This window comes from Petaurus breviceps, unplaced genomic scaffold, assembly GCF_028583685.1.
Source record: "Petaurus breviceps papuanus isolate PSGF00001 unplaced genomic scaffold, PetGlider_PUasm1.0 175, whole genome shotgun sequence".
In the NCBI taxonomy this organism is placed as follows: Eukaryota; Metazoa; Chordata; class Mammalia; order Diprotodontia; family Petauridae; genus Petaurus; species Petaurus breviceps.
Window position 1 is genome coordinate 25,703,946 of NW_027185764.1, and position 23,191 is coordinate 25,727,136.

The 23,191-nt window shown below is 37.7% G+C and overlaps 1 protein-coding gene across 1 annotated transcript in view; it reads right to left on the reverse strand.

The window, feature by feature from the left end:
- The window catches only part of HEXB (hexosaminidase subunit beta), a 31,038-nt gene that overhangs the window by 3,609 nt on the left and 4,238 nt on the right, over positions 1-23,191 (reverse strand). Inside the window, exons 3-11 of the mRNA XM_069084946.1 lie at positions 17,699-17,764; positions 15,327-15,373; positions 13,701-13,811; positions 9,124-9,225; positions 6,955-7,084; positions 5,749-5,929; positions 4,780-4,866; positions 2,549-2,621; positions 135-309 (exon numbers count right to left, since the gene is read on the reverse strand). Coding sequence (XP_068941047.1) covers positions 135-309; positions 2,549-2,621; positions 4,780-4,866; positions 5,749-5,929; positions 6,955-7,084; positions 9,124-9,225; positions 13,701-13,811; positions 15,327-15,373; positions 17,699-17,764 — 972 coding nt within the window. The remainder of the gene's footprint in view (positions 1-134; positions 310-2,548; positions 2,622-4,779; positions 4,867-5,748; positions 5,930-6,954; positions 7,085-9,123; positions 9,226-13,700; positions 13,812-15,326; positions 15,374-17,698; positions 17,765-23,191) is intronic.

A 23,191-nucleotide genomic window follows, 5' to 3' on the forward strand; every position in this document is an offset into this window, starting at 1 on the left:
ACGGATGTTAGAGATGTTGCAGAGATGTAACTTAGGACTGCTAAACTATTTTCTACTTCTTGTGTCTTAAAGAAAACACCTCCAAAAAAGAATCTTTATAATTAAAAAAAGCACCTTACATATATTAGACTTACCAGTAAAATTAAGGGGTTCCACATAATAGTATTTCTTCCAATCTTGTCCATAGCTAATATAGTCTAGGTACCAAGGGGCTGCAAGGACTGTAGCATACCCAGCTTCTGTAACTTTCTGTAGTTCCTCACGGTAAGTAGACTCTATCCACACTTCAACAATAGTGTCTTTCTTAAGCTAGAAAGATTACAGTATACATTAATGGAATAAGTAAATAGAAATGAATTAAGAAATCACTGCCAGTAACCAAAAATTCAAACTTATAGACTTGAATTTTCCTTAAAATGCAGGATGTTCCAAAGATCTTGGTGTAGATAAGCTTTTTAAAAGAAATATTTTCCCCTAATTACATGTACAAACTATTTTAAACATTCTTTTTAATTTTGAGTTTCAAATTCTCTCTTTCCTTCCTTCCCCTCCCTAAAATAATCAAATTGACATAGGTTATACATAAGCAATCATTCAAAATATGTTTCAACATTAAGTTAAGCTTACAATAAGCTTTACAAGCTTCAAACTGCACTAAGACTTTTGGGATGGCTTTGGTGACACTGTGTGTGGGTAGATACATTTACATACACCTACCCTTATTAACTAATCAAGCATTTATTAAACACCCACTGTCTCCACTGCACTGTATTCAGCTTTGAAGATAACAAAGACAAAAAAGCCAGTTCCTGCTGTCATCCCCAAAGTTAGTGCCTATTTTGCGAGCTCTAGGGCTTTAACACTAAGAACTCAACATAAGGACTCAAGGACTCATGGCTGAGTTCTGTTCCCATCTCTGCCACTTATCTTCAGTAGGGACTGAAGGTGTCATCACTGTGATAAAAGGTAGATTGGCTAAAAAGCCAATGGCCCCTGGAAAAGCAATAAAGAATACTGATAGCATTAAATGTCTGTCTTTCCTCCCTACTGAAAGGCAGATATTTTTTTAGAAAGGCACAAGCTTAAATAAGCGACTTTGAAAGAAACAAATTTCCTTGTTAGGCTGTATAAACCACAAGCAAAAATGCTCTGAATCTTCCCCACGATGACAAAATTAAGTATTTCCCCTTTTGTTGTGTCCCCTTCCTCCCCTGAGTCTTCCACTAGAAAAAAAAAGCTAGATACTGCCTACTTGAACTTGACAGTCAACCAACAACACACCAAAGGCTTTATAATGAAGGGAGGACAGGAAATGGACCCTTCAGTGACTCCCTAGGGACACATGATTCTGCCAGTGTGGATACTCCCTTTGCTAATGCAGACCACACCCCCCTCTACATCTTAGTAGACTTGCTGTGGGCAAAATGGTCATCACCTTCCTGTCAACTTGGTGATGACCCACAGATAAAATATGGACTTCTTTTAGTCAAGCAACAAGCAATTATTAGGTGTCTACCACGTCGCAGACACTTTGCTAGGCACCAAGCATACAGATTAGACTGAAGTAGTACCTGCCTTCCATATTCTGCATGATTCTACTCTCCTCCCATGCATATATTCTGTGATCTAGCCAAAGTGGACCACTAAAGGTTCCCTGAAGTCCCTCCTGTCCTTTTCCCGCTCTGTGCATTTGCTCAGGCTGTCCCTCTCACCTGGCACACTCCTTCTTCTTCTTTACCCTTTCCTTTAAGATCCAGTTTAGGAGCTACATACTTTAGGAAACCTCCTTTAACCTACCTTCAATTAAAAGTAATCTCTTCTTTCTCACACTCCTTTCTCACTCATCTAGCCCCTTCTCCCTAGCCCTTATCACTTGTTGCCTAAATCCTGTTTATATGCGTAGATGGTAAGAACCTAAGCTTTTCATCTTTGTATTCCCAGAGCCTTGTTTATAGTTAGGGATAAAGATAGGTATTCTGTCTTTTATTTCACTGGTATAGGGAACTCCTGGTATACTTCCCAGGTGAGGAAACTTCCTCTCCCAATGCAGACTGCTCAGAATCTTAGACATCCAGGATTTGAACCCAAATCTTCTTGGCTTTGAGGATGACTTTCTATCCACTGGACTATTCTGCCTCTCTGCTTATGTTAATACTTATCATGACTTCTTTCAGTTCATCCCAATTATTGCACTGATTAGAGATAGGGGTGGGGATTGTTTTTTCTTTGATGTAAGGAGCTCTCTTTGATGGACTAACTGTCCCAGTGCAGGCTGGCACCTTCTCTGTGACTTAGACAATCGACCAGAGGCAATGAGAGGTTAAGTGACTGTCCAGGGTCACACAGCCAGTATACACCAAGAGGTAAAAGTTGAACCCCCATCTTCCTAGTTTTGATGTCAACTCCCTATCCACTGTCACAGTTTCTCAACTGAACACACATGCACATACACACTCACACACCCACACACCATTAATAAAGCAAAACAGCTGGCAATAAGTAAGACCTGTAATGCAGACCAATACCAATTTTAACATGTGGATCTTACCGTTACTCCATTATCAAAAACTTCCTGCCAGACCATGTATCCTTTGTTTGTAGATGAAACGATATCTATGAGCCTAACATTAAAAGAAAATTATTACAAGAGTCATGCTGATTAAGTTTAATAACATTAGAAACCCATCCTTTTTCTATTACAGATTAACCTTAGACATAAAGATCTACTGATGAAATACTCATATGATTTTCATATCTCTGTTTTTACCCTCCATTTCTCATCAGAGCCCTGGGATCATGTTTCCAATTGCCTGGTGGAGAATCCCACCTTAATATGCCACTGGAGTCTCAAATTCAATAGACTTTAACTCATCATCACCTCCACCACCATGCCCCTCACAATAAGGAGGCCCCTAGCACTTGAGGACCTAGAAGGCCATAAGTGGCCTCGAGGCCCCAGGTTCTCCACCCCTGAATCAGTTGCCAAATCCTATTGATTCTATCTCTGCAATATCTCTCAAATTTGATTGGTCCAGTTTAAATGTGATAGTTCCACTACTGTAGCTAATGCCAACAGGTTATGAGAGAAATGCCAAAAGATCTGTCTTCTTTCAGTTTCAGGATGATCTGGTTCAACTAGTTCTCACACCAAGCTTCCTTCCAGTCCATTTTCCACTCAACTGCTCCTTTTCTCTTCTGTAAAGTCATACTGTACATATCCTCTATAACATTTAACAAATGGGCTTGTACTTTAAAATGATCTTTATTGGGAAAAAAGATGAAATATTTACTGGTTGAGGTAGTTTTTTGGTTTTTGCCTTTATGTGACAACTTTTATATTGGTTAAACTTCTCTAAGAAATGGTGACAGTCAATGTAATAATACCAAGAGCAAACATTTACAAAGCACTTTAAGGTTTGATTAAGTGCCTTAAAAAGAGTATCACATTTTATCCTCACAACAATCCTGGGAGGTAAACCCATTTTACAGGTGAGGAAACTGAGGCAGACAGTGATTTCATGACTAGCCCAATTTCCCAGAGCTAGTAAATATCTAAGGTTAGATTTGAACTCAAGTTTTCTTGACTCCAGGCCAAGTGCTCTGTCTACTGAACCATGTATGGGCCTCAGTTTCACTTTTGTATATATTTTCATGTTTTCTATTTTTAATTTTTGGTAGCCTACTTAAATACATAAGGAGAGAGATGCTAAAACTGCATTTTTTGTCTTTTTATCTTCTACTGTAGTACTGATCTCAAAACTTGTCTTAGCCAGTCAGATTTGCATACCCCCAGGCAGCTGATTCTGAATGGCCTCAAACATTAGTAACCAGTCACTTCCTATTTCAGATATAGTCAACTGCATAGTTTGGGTTTTGGGGGTTCTTTTGGCTATTCGATCCTTGCCAACAATTTTCAAACTTTTTTCTTAGAATAATAGCTCACATTTATGTAGTGCTTTAAGGTTTTCCAAGCACTTCACACACCTTATTTTGGGAGAAAGTAGGTTGTTGTGGTTTCTGAGTAGTCTACAAGCCTTTGGCCTCTGTCATTTCTATAGTTTGAACATTCTTTTCTAACTTCTTGCTGCTGCTGCTGCTCTCTCTCCTTGTAGCAGTATTTTTTTTTACATTTAATTTTTATTTTATTTTTTTCTTAATTACATGTCAACAAAAATTTTTAACATTCTTTTTTTTAAAAAAAAATTGAATTCCAAATTCTCTCCTTCCTCTCCCCTCTCCTTGAGAAGGCAAGTAATTTGATATAGATTATACAAGTACAGTCAAGTCTCACAGCTGTATTTCAATAAGGCTAAGATTCAGGTGCTCCATGAAGCCCACACATAGTACCAAAAGTTAAATGATTATTTATAGATAATCAAAGAGGTGCATGATTCTCAGCACTATCTGTCTTCCCTTTATGCCCTTCTATCCCAGGACTGAGGACTCCATTTAATTTTACCTGTTTCATTGACATTGAAATATTCTTCACCTAGTGGGCACCTTCTGGTAATAGGTCTCTCTTGACTTAGCTAGGCTGCTTTGAAGGTATAAACTGAAGCCATGGGAATGGATGAGACCTTGGGGAGAGATCTTCTCAACTTCCCACCTTCACTAACCTCAGATTTCCTTGTAATCCACTAACAGAGGATGGAATAATAAGAAGGGAAACACCAGAATGATGCACACAATAGGTACTCCCTGATCACTAAGTACCTCCAGAGAATTTTATAAAATGGAAGGTTGAAACCAAAAGAGAAATTAGGTACTCAAATAACTCACCTCTGAATATAGTAAGATTCAAGTTTTGAATAATCTTTTCCAAAGCCTTTTAGCTCCATGAATTGTGTCACATCTGGGTTTGATTCCCTTAAAAAAAAAGGTTAATTTAATTTGACCCTCATATTTAAAGGAGGAAAAGACATTTCCCTATATGTACAGCACCATGAATTTTGTTTCTTAAAGTGTAACTTTAAACATTGCAAATACATTTACAAATACCCACCAGGACTGCCTCTTTCAACACCTTACAGACTTAAAACTGTAAAAAAAAATGTGCAAGGTAAAATTGGCCTAAAAGCTTTTCTTGGTTAGTTATTCTAATTTTTTAAATGTTTTTCCTAGAAGGTAACCCTCCTCATTCCTCCTTAAATTCAAAGTGATTTCAAAGACCTTAAAAAAACAACTCCACAAAACTTTAGCTTTTTTCATTGAAGCAATTCTATGATCTTCGATTAGTCAACAACAAAAATTCACTTAACAAAAAATGCATAAGAGAAAAAAGTTCAAAAGGGGAGAGAGAAATAAATTAGATATACTAATTAAAACAAACCATCTAATAAGAGTCTCAAAGATAATTGTTTTTTTTTTGCTTTTTAAAAATGTTTGTTTTAAAAATTTAGTTCATATTAAAAAAAAAGAAAATGCTTATTCAAAAATTCAATTTAAAAACTATTCACTGCCCCTGATGCCTGCTATTGGTGAAGTACAAAGAAGAAATAAAATACAGTTTCCTTACCCAAGAGGCTTATAATAAATTTTTCAGCATCTTGACTCTGCTTTGTAAGCAGGCCCTCAGCCCACAGAATCAGAATACATATTCTAGAACAGGATGCACCTTCTGGAGTTGGCTTGGAGGGATTCTTTGGAGGACTCAGATTACTCAAAACCCATTTTCCCAATGCTAAGCCTCTCATAACTGCATCAAGGACAGTAGTTTAGAAAATGAAGTTCATTTTAAAGAAGTCATACCAACAATCGAAGTCTACTTCATCTCCTCCCAAATGGATGTAATTTTCTGGAAACACTCTGCTAATTTCTTTGAAAAAGTTTGACATGAACTTGTAGGTTGTATTCAAAGTTGGATTGACAGGTCCAAAAGAACCAGTCTTCTCTGATCCTGTATAACAAGGTGTTAAGAGGTCTTTCTGACCTGCAATCAAAGAATCAAGACACTCTCTTAATGAAGTTTTTCGTTCCAAGTAGTTCTATTTTTTCCATAAGAGTCTAGTGGCTTCAATTTCTAGAGTATTTTGTTAAGTTCTCAGCACCACAGTTTAAGAAAGATGCTGATAAGGTAGAGCACATCTAGCGGAGTGCAACCAGGATGGTGAAGGAGCTTAAGCCCATGTCATATAAAGAGCATTAAAAGGAGGAAAAGAGGGCAGAGGAGAACCAGGGATGTCACTGAGTCTTAAGAGCTTGCTCTGGGCCAGGCCCTATGCTGGGTGCTGGAGACACACAAATAAAAGGGAATTGGTGCTTGTCTTCAAGGAGCCTGGAATTCCACTAGAGGAATATGAGAAATACAAAATAAATACCAAGTGATTTTGAGCCGAGTTGGATCGGGGAAAGGCTTCTTAAAGGATGTGATATTGGAGCTGAGCCTTAAAGGGGGAGCATTTCAGACACCACTCCAGCTTATGAGAAGGCCCTGAGGGAGAAGATAAAGCAATGTAGTATGTAGGGGAAAGCTTATAAGCACCTGGTGAAGGAGGAGGAATAATGAATAATCAACTTGAAAACATGGCTGGGGCCAGATCTGGAAGCTGAAATTTGTTCGTTAAATGTTTGAAGGAAGGAAAGAAGGAAGGAAGGAAGGAAGGAAGGAAGGAAGGAAGGAAGGAAGGAAGGAAGGAAGGAAGGAAAGAAGGAAGGAAGGAAGGAAAGTTTGATCATGGTAGGTGCCCTAAGTGACATTTTGGGAATCTGATACACCAGAAGGATAAGGATGATTCCAACAAAAGGTTGAACAAATGTAACTGTTTTTTTTTTTTTAAAGAAACCATATCTTATTAGAAATAAATACTGCCTCAAGGAGGACAAAATGACAGGAGATTTTAAAATTAACTATACAATTAAAATAATTAAAAATTAGGGGATTATAAAATTATAAAAACTACTTGAAAGAAGTTCAAATTGCAATTTCTCTAAACCCATAAAAAACAAACTTTTTACCTTTTCCCCAGGACTCCGTATGACCTGGAGTATCAAACTCCGGGATAACTCTGATTCCTCGTAATCGAGCATATTCAATTACAATTCTGACATCAGTGTAAGTATAAATATGGGCAGGAGAATAGGCTCCCTGTAAAAGTTATGTTTATTAAAGTTAAAATCCACAAAGTTGATTTGAATGTCCTAGTAACTATTTTTCAGTGATCCAATTTTTACTGTTCTTTTTATTTAATATTTTATTTTCCCCAATTATATGTAAAAACAATTTATAGCATTAGTTTTTTTTAAACTGCTGAGTTCCAAATTCTTTCCCTTCTTCCTTCCCTTCCCCCTCATTGAGAAGGCAAGCGATCTGAGAGAGATTCCAATTTTTACTTCAAAAAGGTGACAATTTTATTTTTTTAAATAACTCAACATGCTAGATCAGAGGTTCCTAAACTTATTTGGCCTACCACTCCCTTTTCAAAAAACAAATTTACTTAGTGCCTCGCTGGAATTATTTAACAGTTAAAAAAAATTATATCATTTCAAAAAATATATAAATTTTTTTAAGTGATGCAACTTATAAAATAAATTATTGTAAATTTGTGCATTTTTTCCTGCACTGAAATTTTGATGATGCAATATTGTATCACGTAACCATACAGTATCATATTGTAAATGAGTCATTATACAGACAGATTCTTGCTGATGCATGCTGGACTTCCCAACAATACTCGACACACTTGCCTGCCAATGCTTGCTTGTTAAGACCTGTTAGTGGACTTGACCAATGAGTGGCTGTAATTTGCATTTTGTATTTGTTTGGAAAATAATGTAATCACTATGACTTTAACTCTGTTACACAACAGATGAAACGTATACAAATGCTTTTTCAAAATTCTCTTCTCTTCTTTCCTTATGCTTCCACCACCTCCTTATTTTTAATTCAACACCCCCCAATTGTACCCAAGACTACTAGTGCTCCCATGGATCATTCCAGCACCCCCCAAAGGGGTGGTATTGCCCACTTTGGGAACATCTGTGTATAGTCCTCTAACCCTTAGATTCTTTATTTTATAATACATATTGCAAAAGGTAACAGAAGAAGAAAGTCTGCTATGAGAATTTCTTCTAAAGCATGTCATTGACTTTTCACTAAATTTTAGACAATCGCAGTTTTATTAAAATATCTGTCCAGCCATCCCAACCCACTATCTTCTGTTTTATGGAATGCTTACCAGCTCACCCCTACTATCCAGAAAGCAAAGTGAAAGATTTAAATATTCTTGGTCACAAATAACTGGCTTTTAAAACCAGATTCTTTAACGATGACCTTATCAAACTTCCCCAAGTTAATTCACAATCAGAACACAACCTAGAACTCTTATCTCCAAAGAATTAACTTGTGCTTGTTGAAAAAAATAAAATCAGTAAAAATCTACATTCTCACCCTCTCACTGAACTCCCTTCAATGGAGAATGGGATCTTGTTTAGTTCTGTTGAACAGTCTCTCCCTCTGCTGGAGTGTGCAATGCTGAGCACTCCAGGTTCTCAGTGTCTGCAAACCTCTCTGTCTCCCTAGGCCAACCTGGGCTAGAAAAATGACTTGACTTTTGCTTGGATTTCCCCCATTAGGCGTGTGTCTGGTGTGTTTTCTAGATTTGTTTTGGGAAATTTTAGCAAGGAGCTCATTGTTTTTCTTCCTGATACGTTATCATTTTGGCTCTGCCTCCCTGAGCACTTCTATTTCCTCCTCTTAGAGGAAGATGGAATATTTCTTACAGTGGTTCCTGCAATCCCCTACCCTAAGATAGACAGGTTGAGTCCTAAAATAATTCATTTCAAAGAGTGATAACTTGCCATTTCTTAAAGCAACTGATTACCTGCCAAAGGTAAACTGTCATATTTATATTTACATGACTAATTTCTATTATTCATAAATAGCTCTGGTTGTTAATTAAAAGTTTTATTTTATTTGCATTTTCCCAGATTTTATTAAAAATAAAAGCTACTTTTTGTAAGTTTCAAATAATAAATACCTAACAGTACAATCTAATAAAAACAAATGCAAACTAGTTGTACTTTAAACTGTGAATTTATACATAAAAGGGAGCATTCAAGATTCTAATTTGTAAGCATACTCTATTAAAGAGCTTTGTAGACAGAAGAATTAGATAAATTACTCACTTCACTGCTCAAGTCTGGAAAAGTAATACTCTGGTATGGGAAGGAATTGTCATCCACTATATGCCAATGAAGAACATTAAGTTTATTAAAGGCCATGGCATCCTGCAAGTGAATAGATTCAAAATCATTTTTTGTACACATCAAGCAGCATCTAGAATGCATTGTGAAAGATTTTTCCCTGTGTTTCTGTGACTTCCACAATGTATTCTTTAAGGGAAGACACTTATCAGCTCTATGACCCTTAGCAAGTTACGTCACCCTGTTTGCCATAGTTTCCTCATTTGCAAAAGTAACTGAAGAAAAAAAAGCAAAGCACTCCAATATCTTTTGTAAGAAAATCCCAGGGGCAGAGTCAAGATGGCGTAGTAGAAACATGACCTCTGAGTGGCTCCGGCTCCCACCTTCCCCAATCCATGTAAAAAGGGGGCTCTGAACAAACTTTGGAGCTGCAGAACCCACAAAATGACACAGAGCAGCTAACTTCCTGCTGAGGACAGCCCGGCAGGCTGGCAGAAATCGGCCAGCACAGTGCTCTTGGAACTGAGCCCAGGCCCCCTGCCAGAGGTTTTAGCCATAAGGCGGGCCTCACCGTGCCAGCCAGAGGGACTCCAGACTACCAGCAGCTGTGGCTGTCTCCAGAATTATCAATACATAGATGCCAAGGACAAAGTGAGAGGTCAGTGCAGTGTGGACTTTGGGACCAAATAGTTGGGAGTGCTTGGGCTTATGCACCCAGGGCAAGAAGCCACTGAGGAGCTGTGGCCTTGCAGCTGCAGCCACATGGCAGCTTCAGCCCCTAGCCTGCAGAGTGTAGGGGGACCAAGCACCAGTCTGAGGGGTAATAGCTCTTGTTTTAACCTTCTTGGATCTGGATTGCTGTCTAGGGTGGAGGTCCTGGGGTATGTGACCAGCTTGCCAGAGCTTGTGAAGGCTTCAGCTACCTCTGGCAGCTAAGAAAACCCCAGTGTTTGGTAAGAAGCTCCCCTGTCTGATAGCAGAGTCCTACTGTGGGAAAAAAGCCCAAAAGTCAAGTAATTGAGTGGCAACATGACCAGGCAAAGGAAAGAAATCAAACAGAAGATTCCAACATTAGACTCCTATTTTGGGGGACAAAAAGGATCAAAGCATGGAACAGGAGGAAGACAGTGAAGGCAGAACTCCTGCACCAAAAGCTTCAAAGGAAAATATGAGCTGGTTACAGGCCACAGAGGACCTTAAGAAGCAGATAAGAGAAGTGGAGGAAGAATTGGGAAGAGAAATGAGAACGATGCAGGAAAATTACAAAATGAGAGTCAACAGCCTAACTGAGGAAAATCACATTTTAAAAAACAGACTAACTCAAATGGCAGAAGAGACTCAGAAAGGCAATGAGGAGAAGAATGCCTTAAAAAGCCGAATCTGCCAGATGGAAAAAGAATCTCAAAATCTCACTGAGGAGAATCATTGCTTCAGAATTAGATTGGAGCAAATGGAAGCTAATGACTTTATGAGAAATCAAGATGCTGTTAAACAGATCCAAACAAATGAAAGAATAGGAGGCAATGTGAAATATCTCATGGGAAAAACCACTGACCTGGAAAATAGATCCAGGAGAGATAATTTAAAACTTATTGGACTACCTGAAAGCCATGATCAAAGTAAGAACCTAGAAATCATCCTCCAGGAAGTTCTCAAAGAAAACTGCCCTGATGTTTTAGAACTAGAGGGCAAAATAGAGGTTGAAAGAATCCACCAATCACCTCCTGAAAAAGATCCCAAAAAAGAAAACTCCTAGGAATATTATAGACAGGTTCTGAAATTCCAAGATTAAGGAGAGAATATTACAAGCAGCCAGGAAGAAACCATTTGAATATTGTGGAAACACAATCAGGATAACCTTCTTCTACACTGAGGGATCCTAGGGCTTGGAATATGATATTCCAGAGGTCAAAGGATCTGGGATTAAAACCAAGAATCACCTACCCAGCAAAACTGAGTATCCTATTTCAAGGGAAAATATGGTCATTCAGTGGAATAGAGGACTTTCAAAAATTCTGGATGAAAAAAACAGAGTTGAATAGAAAATTTGATATTCAGATATAAGAAGCAAGAGAAGCATGAGAAAATAAACAGGGAAAAGAAATCATAAGGAACTTATAAAAGTTGAACTATCAACATTCCTACATGGAAAATCAATAATTGTAACTGATGAAACTTTTGTCAGTATGAAAATAGTTGAAGGGAATAGAAATATACATATATATGTATATGTGTGTGTATATGTCTATATATGAGGGTATATGGGCATATGAATACATATGTGAATGTGTGTATACATGTTTACAGATATAAATAGATAGAGGGCACAGGACCAATTAAATAGGAAGGGATGATACTTAAAAGGTGAAATTTAAGAGGTGACAGAGGAATATAATGAGAGGAGATGGGGAAAGACAGAATGGGGTAAACTATCTCATATAGAAGAGGCAAGGGAAAATGGTTACAATGGAGGGGAAGAATAGGAAGGCAAAAGGGAATGGGTCAACCTTATTCTCATTGAATTTGGCTTGATGAGGGAATGAAATACACACTAAATAGGATATCTCACCCTACAGGAGAATAGGGGGGAAAGGGATGAGAGGGGGGATGATGGAAGGGAGAGCAGGCTGGGGGTGAGGGAAGTTGGAAGAACCCACTTTTGAAAAGGTACAGAATCAAAGTAGAGAATAGAACAAGTGGGAGGTGGGATAGGAGGGAGGGAAATATAGTTAGTCTTTTACAATATATCTCTTATGTTAATGTTTCACATTAGCTACACATGTATAGCCTATATTAACCTGCTTATCTTCCCAGTAAGGGGGTGACAAGGGAAGAAGGGAATGAATCTGGAATTCAAAGTTTTAAAATCAAATGTTTAAAATATGTATATTATTATTATTAATACTATTTTACATGTAATTGGGAAATAAGATATACAGGCAATGGGGCATAGAGATTCACCATGCCCTACCGGAAAAGTCAAAAGGGGTATGGGAGAAAATATGGGAGAGAGCAGATTGGAGGAAGAGATATCCTGTGGGACTGCTATTTTGGGATGGTGGGTAGGGGAAAAACAGGGAGAAAATCTGTAACTCAAAATCTGGCAGAAATGAATGATGTAACTCAGAAGTTAATAAAGCATTTGAAAAATGAAAAAAAAAAAAGAAAATCCCAAGTAGGGTCACAAAGGGTCAAATACAACTGAAAAATGCCTGAACAATACAAAAGGAAGAAAGAAAGCGGAAGAGACAAAACACTGCTCCCCCAATATAGTTTACATAAATGATATTGCCACCACCACGATTCCAACCACCACTACTGTATAAAGTTCTCCACTACACTAGAGAGGGATCTCCATCCTTTGAACATAAGAAAACACACAAACTTTAGTAAGACTGGGAAGTGGGAGGAGAAAAAGCATGTGGAAAAAGGACAGAAAAAACTCTCCCCTCAATCTCTGAAAGTGCTATGAGGGAATGAGGCAAAGCCAAGTATTATAAATCAGCAGAGAGCTGCAAACTCAGGGACATTTTAAAAGAAAACCTTAAAGGAAAAGAAATGCAAAAAAATTTCTAAGTCACTTTGTTTCAGAGCATAAAAATCTATTATATCTAACTTGGCTTGCTCATAAAATTTTGGTGAAAAGGAACAAAAAAAATTCTCAGTGAAAAACAACATGACTTTCCAATTTCTTCTGGGCCTTCACAGGCACATCTTAAGGACCACAATGGATGATAAAGACATCAGTGAGAATTGTAAAGATGTCCTAAAAAAGGACAAAGCCTGAAGCAGCACTGGGTGGGTACTGGGTACAGGAGTCCCTCAACCAAAGAAGACTGGGCACTGATGCCTCTCTCTGTACCTTACTCTGCTGAAAGAAGGTTACACCTCCACAGAGCCCACACAGAACAGTGTAGTACTGTGGAAGAGGGATAACCTTGGTCAAATCACAGCCTCCCAGGTCTCAGTTCCTTCTCTCTATAATGACAGAGTTGGACTAGATGCCTCTGAAATTTCCTTCAGCTCTAAATCTATGACCTATGAACATACTGGTCTAGTTAAGCTATAGGAACATATGGTAAACAAGTAGTCTGTAGTATAAAATCTTTCTGCAGGGACAATGTGCTCTAGTGGATCTAGAGGTCAGAGACTTAGGTTTGAATCTCAACTCTGACATTAGCTCCTAGACCAGAGGCAAGTTCTTCTATTTCTCTAAGCCTCAGTTACTTCATCTGTAAAATGGGGATCCTTATACAACCCAGTCCTCACAAGCTTATTAGGAAAAACACTGTAAAACTCAGAGAGCTATAGAAATTTGAGCTATTAGAGGTGACTAGGTGGCGCAGTGAATAGAGCACCAGCCCTGGAGTCAGGAGGACCTGAGTTCAAATATGGCCTCAGAAACTTAACATAAAAACTAACCGTGTGACCTTGGGCAAATCACTTAATCCCAACTGCCCTCCCCCACCAAAAAAAAAGCAAAAAGAAAAAAAAAAAAGAAATTTGAGCTATTATGAATGTGAGTCTTGTGTACCTTGGTATAGTATAAGAAAACTTACCAGAGTTGTAAGAATAGTCTTCAGTGGCAGAAAGTGTCTGGATGTATCGATTAAAACTCCTCTATAACCAAACCTTGGAGAGTCAATCACCTCTGACTTGTTGACTACATACTATGAAAAAAAAAATCACAGAATTAAAAATAAATTTTTCCCCTCAACTTGAGTTAAAAATTGGTATTCTTGTATTGGAAAATAGCAATGCTACCTGGATGAGGGGTAATTTAAGGCTCACCATTACCATCTTAACAAAGTAAATCTTTACTGTCATTACTTAGATAAATGGTCCTCAAAGTCTGGTCTGAAAGTCCCAGGGGTTCCCCAAGATGTTTCAAGGGGTCCTTGAGGTCAAAACTGTTTTTATAATAATACTAAGACATTTTGATTTCTGATATGGTAAATATCAATAGATATAATCCACATAACAAAAGCTCTTTGGGGAGGACCTCAATAATTGGTAAGAGTGTAAAGGAATTTTGAGACCAAAGAAATTGAGAACCACTCCAAACCAATGCATGAGATAAACACTGGGAAAATGAGCCATCCAAATGTCAATAAATCTAATAGCTCTTTTCAGGAATATTCTTTTTTTAACTGACAATTTAAATTATTAACAAACACAAACATTTCAATAAACAAAGAATAAGAGAAGACTATATAAGAAACATTGAACTGTGATGTATAATTTTTTTAAGAAATATATACTTACATATGATATAGAATTAATATATACATATATAATTAATATAACACATAACAATATATGTATATATAGCACTTTCATTACTACTTTACTAAATTATATTTTATATATAGAATAAAAGTGTAAATGTGTGTATATATGTATATATGTGTGTGTGTGTATATATATACATACATATATATACACGTATGTATGTATATATGTATAACTATAGTTAAAGGCTGTTTAGGGGTCCCCTGAACTTGTTTTTTTTGAATTGCTATATTTTCAGAAACACTCTGAATGTATCAAGGATGAAGCTCCCCCTGAGCTGGCATAATTTGTTGTTGCACCCCAAGCTGGGACTTCCTGTGTGTCCTTGGGAGGCAAGACAGGTCAGCCAGTCTGTACCAGGCTGGGAAAATGCTTGTGCAGCGGGGGTCCTATGCAGGTAAGTGGACCCTCCTATCTTCATAGTCTAGCAATTCCTAAGGGGAAAAAATGAGGCTTTTGCCATTACCTCGCTCCTCCCCATAGGGAGTGGTCTTGTCTTTTTTCCCACCTGAGCTGCACTGTTCCCCTTTCCATGTCAAGCCCCTTCCTCCCTTTGTTCTGCTATTATAAAAATGTAAACTTCTGTAAGGACCAAATAACTCTTGGGGCTTTGATTTCCAAAGGCATGTTCATTCCTCTTGTAATAAATCTAGTTTTCATGTAAGTTTTGCCCTGCTGCTAAATCCTCAGGACATCTTTCCAGCAGCTGAAACTTCTTTATATGTTGCTCACCCCAATCAGAGTATGAATCCTTGGAAGCAGAGATGACTGCACCTTTTCCATCTGTGTCCCCAGCACACTTGTCACATAGAAATGCTTAATAAGTTCTCTTTCATCCCTCTATTCAATCATACTCAGCACTAGTTTAATTTACATATTATAGTTATACTCACAGCTCCATAAGAATTTTTGTAAACCAACTGGCTAAAAGTCTCCAAACCTAGAAAAAGCAAAATAAACAGCTTCATAAACATATATAACACGAGTGCTAAGATAGTATAAGTCACATGGTTCAAATATTAATACAAAAGCAGGTAATATAATTCTCTGGACACACACACAAATACACCTACTAAATAAACTTAAGTGTTTACTTATTTCTAAAAGTTCATAGATCAAATTAGGGGAAAAAAATGAATTCTAACCTCTATTGTCTCTGCATTTATTTTAAAATGGGTTTATGCCAGAGTGCCTACATCTATATTGCTTTGCTTACATCTAAATGCCAGAAGTCGTAATTTTATAAACTTTCCCCACCTCTATAAACCCCAAACAGAGCTAGTCATTATAGCATTCAAGTTGAATCCCCTTTTACAGAGGAGAAAACCGAAGTATAGAGGGGCTAATTTGCTTTCTAATGGTCATTCAGGTAATAAGTGCCACAGGTTGGATTTGAACTTGGATCTTTGAAACTCCAAGAGTGGCACTCTCCATTCTCACCCACCCTCTGACTGAAGGCTTCCCAGAAGCTCATTAGACTTTTGGAGACCTTAAACTAAGGGAAAATTTGTCTCTCTGCAAATTCTATACATTGTTCCTCCTGATTTTGCCCTCTGACCACACTTAGAAGGAAAAATACTCAATATCTAGTTTTAATCATAACCATCTCCTATACACTAAAAGGATGAAAGAAACAGCCAGTAGCATGCTGGTATGCTCTCCAAAAAAAAGGTACTCAGGATACACTTTTACATTTAATATACATTATTAACATTTTCTCCATTACTTAAGTCTAGGCAGTCAACAAAATAATCCAAGGTGTAAATGTTTGTATTAAAAATTTAACAATCATCTGACTTTGGCACATCCCTGGTTATGTCCCACCTCAGGTTAGTACCTTCTTCTACCATTGCATAAAAGGATTAGGGAAGGTCTCTGATTACTTCTGGAGAGATCTTGAGAGAAACTACTGGGTGAGTAGAATATTTACCTATCCTTTAATCATATTGTGACATTTTTCCATGTTCAACATTCCTATAAATATTACTTCAGAATGTCTTGTGTTAGAGATATGGCCAGGGCATGACAGGAACCTGTAGGCTTGGACATTTTTCTCCACAAGCAGAATGATGCTTGAATTTAGAATAATATTAAATTGATAAAAATCGTTTCTGGCTGACATGCCTAAAACTTAGAGTGTAGCATTAATATTTTTTCTTCAATGGTGGTCTTTCTCACAGGGATACTATAAAGAATGTGCTTTATAAGTTGAAAGCTTACAATAATAGTGCTGTTACTACAATAACTATATTATAGTAATAATTTTGTTGCTATTTTAAATAGTAACTCTTAAAACAGTATGAACTTATAACTTATATAGCTTATAAGGGCAGCTAAATGGCACTGTGGATAGAGTGCTGGGTCTGGAGTCAGGGAGGCCCTTCTTCCTGAATTCATATCTGGCCTCAGACACGTAGTAACTGTGTGACCCTGGGCAAGTCACTTAACCCTGTTTACCTCAGTTTTCCTCATCTGTAAAATGAGTTAGAGAAGGAAAAGGCAAATCCCTCCAGTATCTTTGCCAAGAAAACCCCAGATGGGGTCATGAAGAGTTGGACATGACTGAAAATGACTGAACAACAAACTATAGCTTACAACTAACAATAGTAACTACTAAATAAATAGTATCTCTTATTTATATAGATAAGAGTTACTACTGTTATTCAAGACACCTGCAGGAATCGATGTCTCCTCCCAAAAGTCTCATCTTTAGGTTAAATATCACACCAACTCTTCCCACCAATCCTCATGTAGTAGTTTTTGAGTTCCATCCCTAGCTAGCTCTCCTTCCTTTAAATAAGCGCCTTCTGTTTGTCTACGGCCTCAAATGTGGCACCCAGAATTAAACACAATATTCTCGATGTGTTTAACCAGGGCACAGTACTAGAGGCCTATGATCTTCTTCCTGTACATTATGCTTCTATCTATAAATATTCAGAGCATATTAGATCTTCTGGCTGCTAGTCCATAGCTCTAGTACAACTCTCATTTTACATATGAGGAAACTGAGGTCCAAAGGAGTTAGAAGACTTGACCAAAGTCACACAATCAGTAAAGGGCACAGTAAGGATTTGAACATATGTTCTCCAACTTCAAATCCAGCAGGTATGTTTCACTGCATCACACTACCCCTCCCCACATTGTTTTCCACACAAACTCTTAACATTATTTGATCTTGTTTGACATTGTGGCAACTGCGTATTTGTAAAGAATACCCTGTATACTTCCAACTAAGGAAATGATGAAAATCAAAGTGCTTACTCACCTCGTAAAGCACCCCAAACCTTCTTGGCTTCTAGCATTGCCACTGACTCCTGAACAACCAATTTATCTGTGGTCAAGAACGATAGCTTGTTAATCCTTCAGCAAAACAAGACAGAATATTTATTATGGCACAGTTTATGTTTATATGATATTCAAAAATCCTATTGAGGTAAGAATAGGTAATAGAGTTCTTACTATAGTTTAAGTCTTATTCCAAATAGAGTAAAAGAATAAGAAACCTGTCTGTATTCAGACTTATTTTTGGTAGGCCTTAATTCATCATCAGGAAATTAAGGTTCATTTTTTGCCAAAAGTATGACAATAAGGACTATATACTTCAATTGTAGACATTCCAGAGGTGGTCAGATGTGGCCAAACTTCATAGTTTGGGTTCAGGCAAAGGGCTGCTCATACAGACCTAAAGAGCCACACGTGGCCTCGAGGCTGCAGGTTTCCCATCCCTGCAATAGATTGTTCAATGGGTCACCATGACCAAAAAAAGTCAACCCCACATTGGTCAACCTTCTGTGGACACTCTCCTACCCCTCATGTCCTCACCCATCACTTCCCTCTGGCTGTTCATCCTACCCACCCTGGCTGCTTGCTGGACCTAGCCAAGCCTTTGCCTCTCTATACTGTATGGATCTTGTATGTACACATTTGTTTCCAACTGAATCTGAGTTGCTTGAAGGCAGGGACCATGTTTTTTACCCACCGTTGTATCCACGACATTTAGTACAGTACTTTGCATATAAGTGCTTGCTGACAAATTCAATTTTCTCATCTATAAAATGAGACTAAATGATCTCTCAGGTCCCTTCAGCCTCACATTTCTGCTACTTCAAGCCTTCCCCTTCCCAGAGCCAAAGTAAAGGTGAACTTGGCAGGTTCACTTTCCTTGCCTAAGAAAGAGGCAGGTAAGGACAAGGTGATGGATAGGACAAAGGAAACCTCTGGCTTGGGACATATAAGAGGTATAGTATGAGATTCTATCAATAGCAAAGGATTCTTGGCTGCTAAGGAGTTAGGCTCAGAACCTCTGACTTTTCAAATGGATGTGTGAGGAGTTTGATAAATAACTAAATGGCATGGTAATAGGAGAAACTGTCCACAATGACACTCATTAGAGACATCAGAGAACTAATTACACAAAAAGGGAAAACAGAGAAGGATTACTTTGTGCAAAAGTAATATTGGTTATAGGACTACGCGTTTATATAATCTACTTACTGAAGATAACCTAATTACCACATAGCATAACAATTAACATATGCCTTTAATTAGTGCCAAGTTAACTTCATTGTTAGTTTTATTTGATTGCCATGGTTAAACCTATAGCTCATACAGCATTGAAATATGTAAGCAGCCAAGGCCCATTTTTTTTCTAAGCTGAAGGAGTGTGGCTGACTACCCTCCTAGCAAGTCACAGAATGAAATTTTAGGGCAGCAGCAGCATCTTCAGTGAGTCATAGAAGAAACATGATGGACATAGCCAGAGAAGGCAAGTGGAGAAGAGGGGGATGGGAGCAGCCTGTGTTGCCTTGGGACCAAGGCCTCCATTACAGCCCAGGATGGGCTTACCAGAGGTCAGAGGGCTAAGCACAGCCTGGTTAGCAAGAACTGACAGTCATGTGGCAGTTTGCTGTCACATCATGGGTCAAAGGCAAGTATTTATGACAACTTTTATCTGTCAGAAGACAGCAATCATCAGCCAATATATTAAGGTGAAGTTCAAAGTGTTTTCACTGGTACAATCCAGTATCAGTTAGTTCTTATCTAGAGACCAGAATTTATTAATCAGTTATTGTAGCCTTGAAAATCTAGTTACTTAAAGCATCACACATTTAGAGCTGGCCCTTGGGTCATGGAGTCCAACTTGTCACATTATCTGCAATAACCAGTTGTGTGCCAACTAATCTCATCAAGTCTCAAGCTGTATGAGTACAACAGACCAAAAAGTTGGTCTGGAGTCATGAACATTTGAGCTCAGATCTCACCTGAGATAATTGCTATGTGTTTGTATCTGCAACTCAACTTAACCTCTCAAAGCCTCAGTTTTCCCATTTGTTAAATGCAGATAATGATAACACCTATCTGGGGGGAGGGGTGTTAAAAGGATCAAATAAGATAGAAAGAGACAAAATAGTCCAGTGGAGAAAGTGATGTTTTGTTTTTGTTTTTTTGCCTTTTTTGGAGGGCAACTGGGGTTAACTTGCCCAAGGTTACGTGGCTAGTTTTTTTTTTGTGTGTGGGTGTTAAGTGTCTGAGGCTGGAACCGAACTCAGGACCTCCTGACTCTGGGGCCAGAGCTTTAAAATTTATGTTTATGGAGTCAAAAGACCTGGGTTCAAATCCTGACTCTATTAATTCTTTCTTTAATAAGTTTGGGCAGGTTACTTAACCTTTATGGAACTTAATTCCTTATCTGAAGAATGATGGGGTTGGCCTAAATGACCTCTAAGCCTATGTGAAGTACTTTGCAAACTTTACAACACCATACAAATATCAATTATTACTGTTTCCACAAAACGAGGCTGGAGTAAGAGGTTATTGGGTTAAGTGGTTTTTAAATCTCATTTGACTTTAATATTCTACAACTGCTTATTCTTCTAAATAACACAGCAATTACCATAATAAAAGTAATTCAATCAATACTTAGTAAGCACTGTGCTCAGTGCTGAACAAATAAAAAGTATAAACAAGCATAAATTAAATAAATAACTATTCAAATAATTATTCAGATCACCTCAAAACTTTATAAGATCATAGGTTCATAGTCTTAGGACCTTTCAGTATGCGATTAAAAACTACATACTCAGTGCTAATCATATTTAGTGAAGAGGTAAAGGCTATAATTGTATTAGAAAGAGCCCTGAATTCTATCTAGGTGAAGGGAATAAGTCACATATCGCAGTAATTTCTAGTAAGAGAAGTAGATGAATGCACCCTTACACAAAGAATCTTGCAATTTAAAAAAATTCTAATAGGCTACTTCAAAGACAGCTTAATCTACAAGGATGAACTCCTGGCATAGCTTCAGGAGGTCAAGCCATGAATAATACAAAAAGAAAAATTTCATAATATGTGTTACAAAATCCAAATATGAGTGGAATTTAAAATAGGTGAAGATTCAATGTTATCTTAATGACTATCATTATCTCACATTCAGATTTCAAGACTCAGGACACAGATGATAAAACCAAACATGATTGAATATTTCTCCTAAGTCCAGGGTACAGAACAGAAAAGAAACAATTAAGGATCATTTGGATTTGAGGAGTTAGTTGCTAATTTTGTAGGTGTCTATCCTTTACAAAAAATAATTGGTCAATCTTGGAAGGTCTGAGTTTGAATCCTGACTGTGTCACCTACTGTTATGCGATCATAGGCAAGGTATTCTGGGTCTCAGTCCTCTATAAAAGGATTCGATGACCTCTGATGTACTTTTCAGTTCAAGATCTATGATTCCATAACATGCTATTGGCAGACCATGAAATGGTCCAATTATTCTGGTAAACAATTTGGAATTAGGCAAAAAAACCTAACTAAAATGTTCATACCTTTGGACCTAGAGATTCCATTGATGGGCATATGCCCCAAAGTGGTAGAAGACAGAAGGAAAGGTCCTATTTACACCAAAATTTTATACCTATTGACTAGGGAATGACTAAACAAATTGTGGTACACATACATAATGCAATATTACTTTGTCATAAGAAATACTGAATGTGAGGAATTCAGAGAAACAAGGCAAGAAATATAAACTAATGCAAATTAAAATAAGGAAAACTAGGAAAACAAGATATACAATGACTATGGCAAACTAAACATTAAAACACACACACACACACACACACACACACACACACACACACATACACACACACAAAACAAGGAAACTGAACCACCAAGCCAGATTTCAGAAGAGAAAAGGAAATCATTTCCCTACTTTCACTGAAGAAGTTGGGGTGAAAAAAGGGGGCCTACTGGGATGGGATGTTGCATATGCTATAAGACACCTTAATGTACTGGTTGGTTCTCTGATAAACTACTTGCTTTTAATCTCGATTATTAGGGAAGGCTTACTGGAGATGGGAGGAAGGAGTCTGCCAGGAAATAAGTGCCATGTAAAAGCAAAAGACATCATAAAACTTTTGAAAAATCAACTGTTGCTGAGGTGGGGAAAGCCTTCCTTTGATTTATGAAGAGTCGGCAAGCAGCCACCTCATTGGATTGTCATTCTTCTAAGCTGTCAAGTATTTTTCCTTCTACCCTCTTATAATAAATTTCATAACCCCCCACTTTTATTTCTCTTCATTTTCTATAATCCTCACCAGTGTTATCCTTATCTCCCTACTTTCTCATTCTCAATCCCTTACATCTTCTAAGTTCCATCTATGTTCATTTATTCTGACATACCCTCAGGGAAAAAAAAACAAAAACAAAAATATCTTTTCCCTAATTTCTTTGGCTTGAACAGAACTGAAGTAAGAGAAAGATGATTTTTTTTTTCCCCATTCAGTATAGGAAATTTTCCATAGGGAAACTCCCTCTACTAGTATTGTATAAATTACCATTTATTTATTTACTTGTTTGTTCTATTAATAGTCTAAATTAGTATTCTGTAAAACAATGAGAGTTACTGTGACTTGTCCAGAGTCATGCAAGCCCTATGTGTCAGAGGCAGGGTTTAAGTACAGGTCTTTCTGACTAGTAGGAAGGCTCTCCATCCATTATTCTACTTTGTTTCTCTAAATACTGATGACAGGATGGGGAAATGGGCAGGACCTGAGTGGGTATAAGGAACTCCTAGATGAAGCACCTTTTCTGCAACATATAGCTTTAAGAGAGTTGCCCAAGCCACTGAGCAGTAAAGTGACTTGCCCAGCATTATACAACTAATACGTGTCAGAGATGAGATGAGAGATGATAAAATTTGGGGTCATCCAGGTGAAGACCCATTTTACACATGAATGAACTAAGACTCAAAAGAAAATAAATTACTTGCAAGTAGAAGAACTAGGAGTATCTGTAAACCCAGGTCTTCTGAATTCTCAGTACTTTGCTCTCCCCAGCAGATCATTCTGATTTCCTTGATAAATTAGGATCACAGATTTAGACTGAGGTCATCTAGTTCAAGCCCTTCAACAAATGAAGAAAATAATGTCCAAGAGGGATAGATGGCTCAGTTATCCTGTGTCTTGTATGTACAAGTTACCTCCCTCTTAAAAGGCAATCTCCTTCTTGGCATAAAATAGTTTTGCTTTCAATTTGTATGTTCAGTATGTTATCTGGGAAGTAAAACAGGCCTGAGAAATGCCTTGGAGCCCTTGGAGTGATGAGGACCTGAGTGCAAATCTGGCCTTAGACACTTACTAGCTGTGTGACCCTGGGCAAGTAATTTAATCCTGACTGCCTCCAAAAAGAAGGAAAGGAAGGAAAGGAAAGAAGGAAGGAAGGAAGGAAGGAAGGAAGGAAGGAAGGAAGGAAGGAA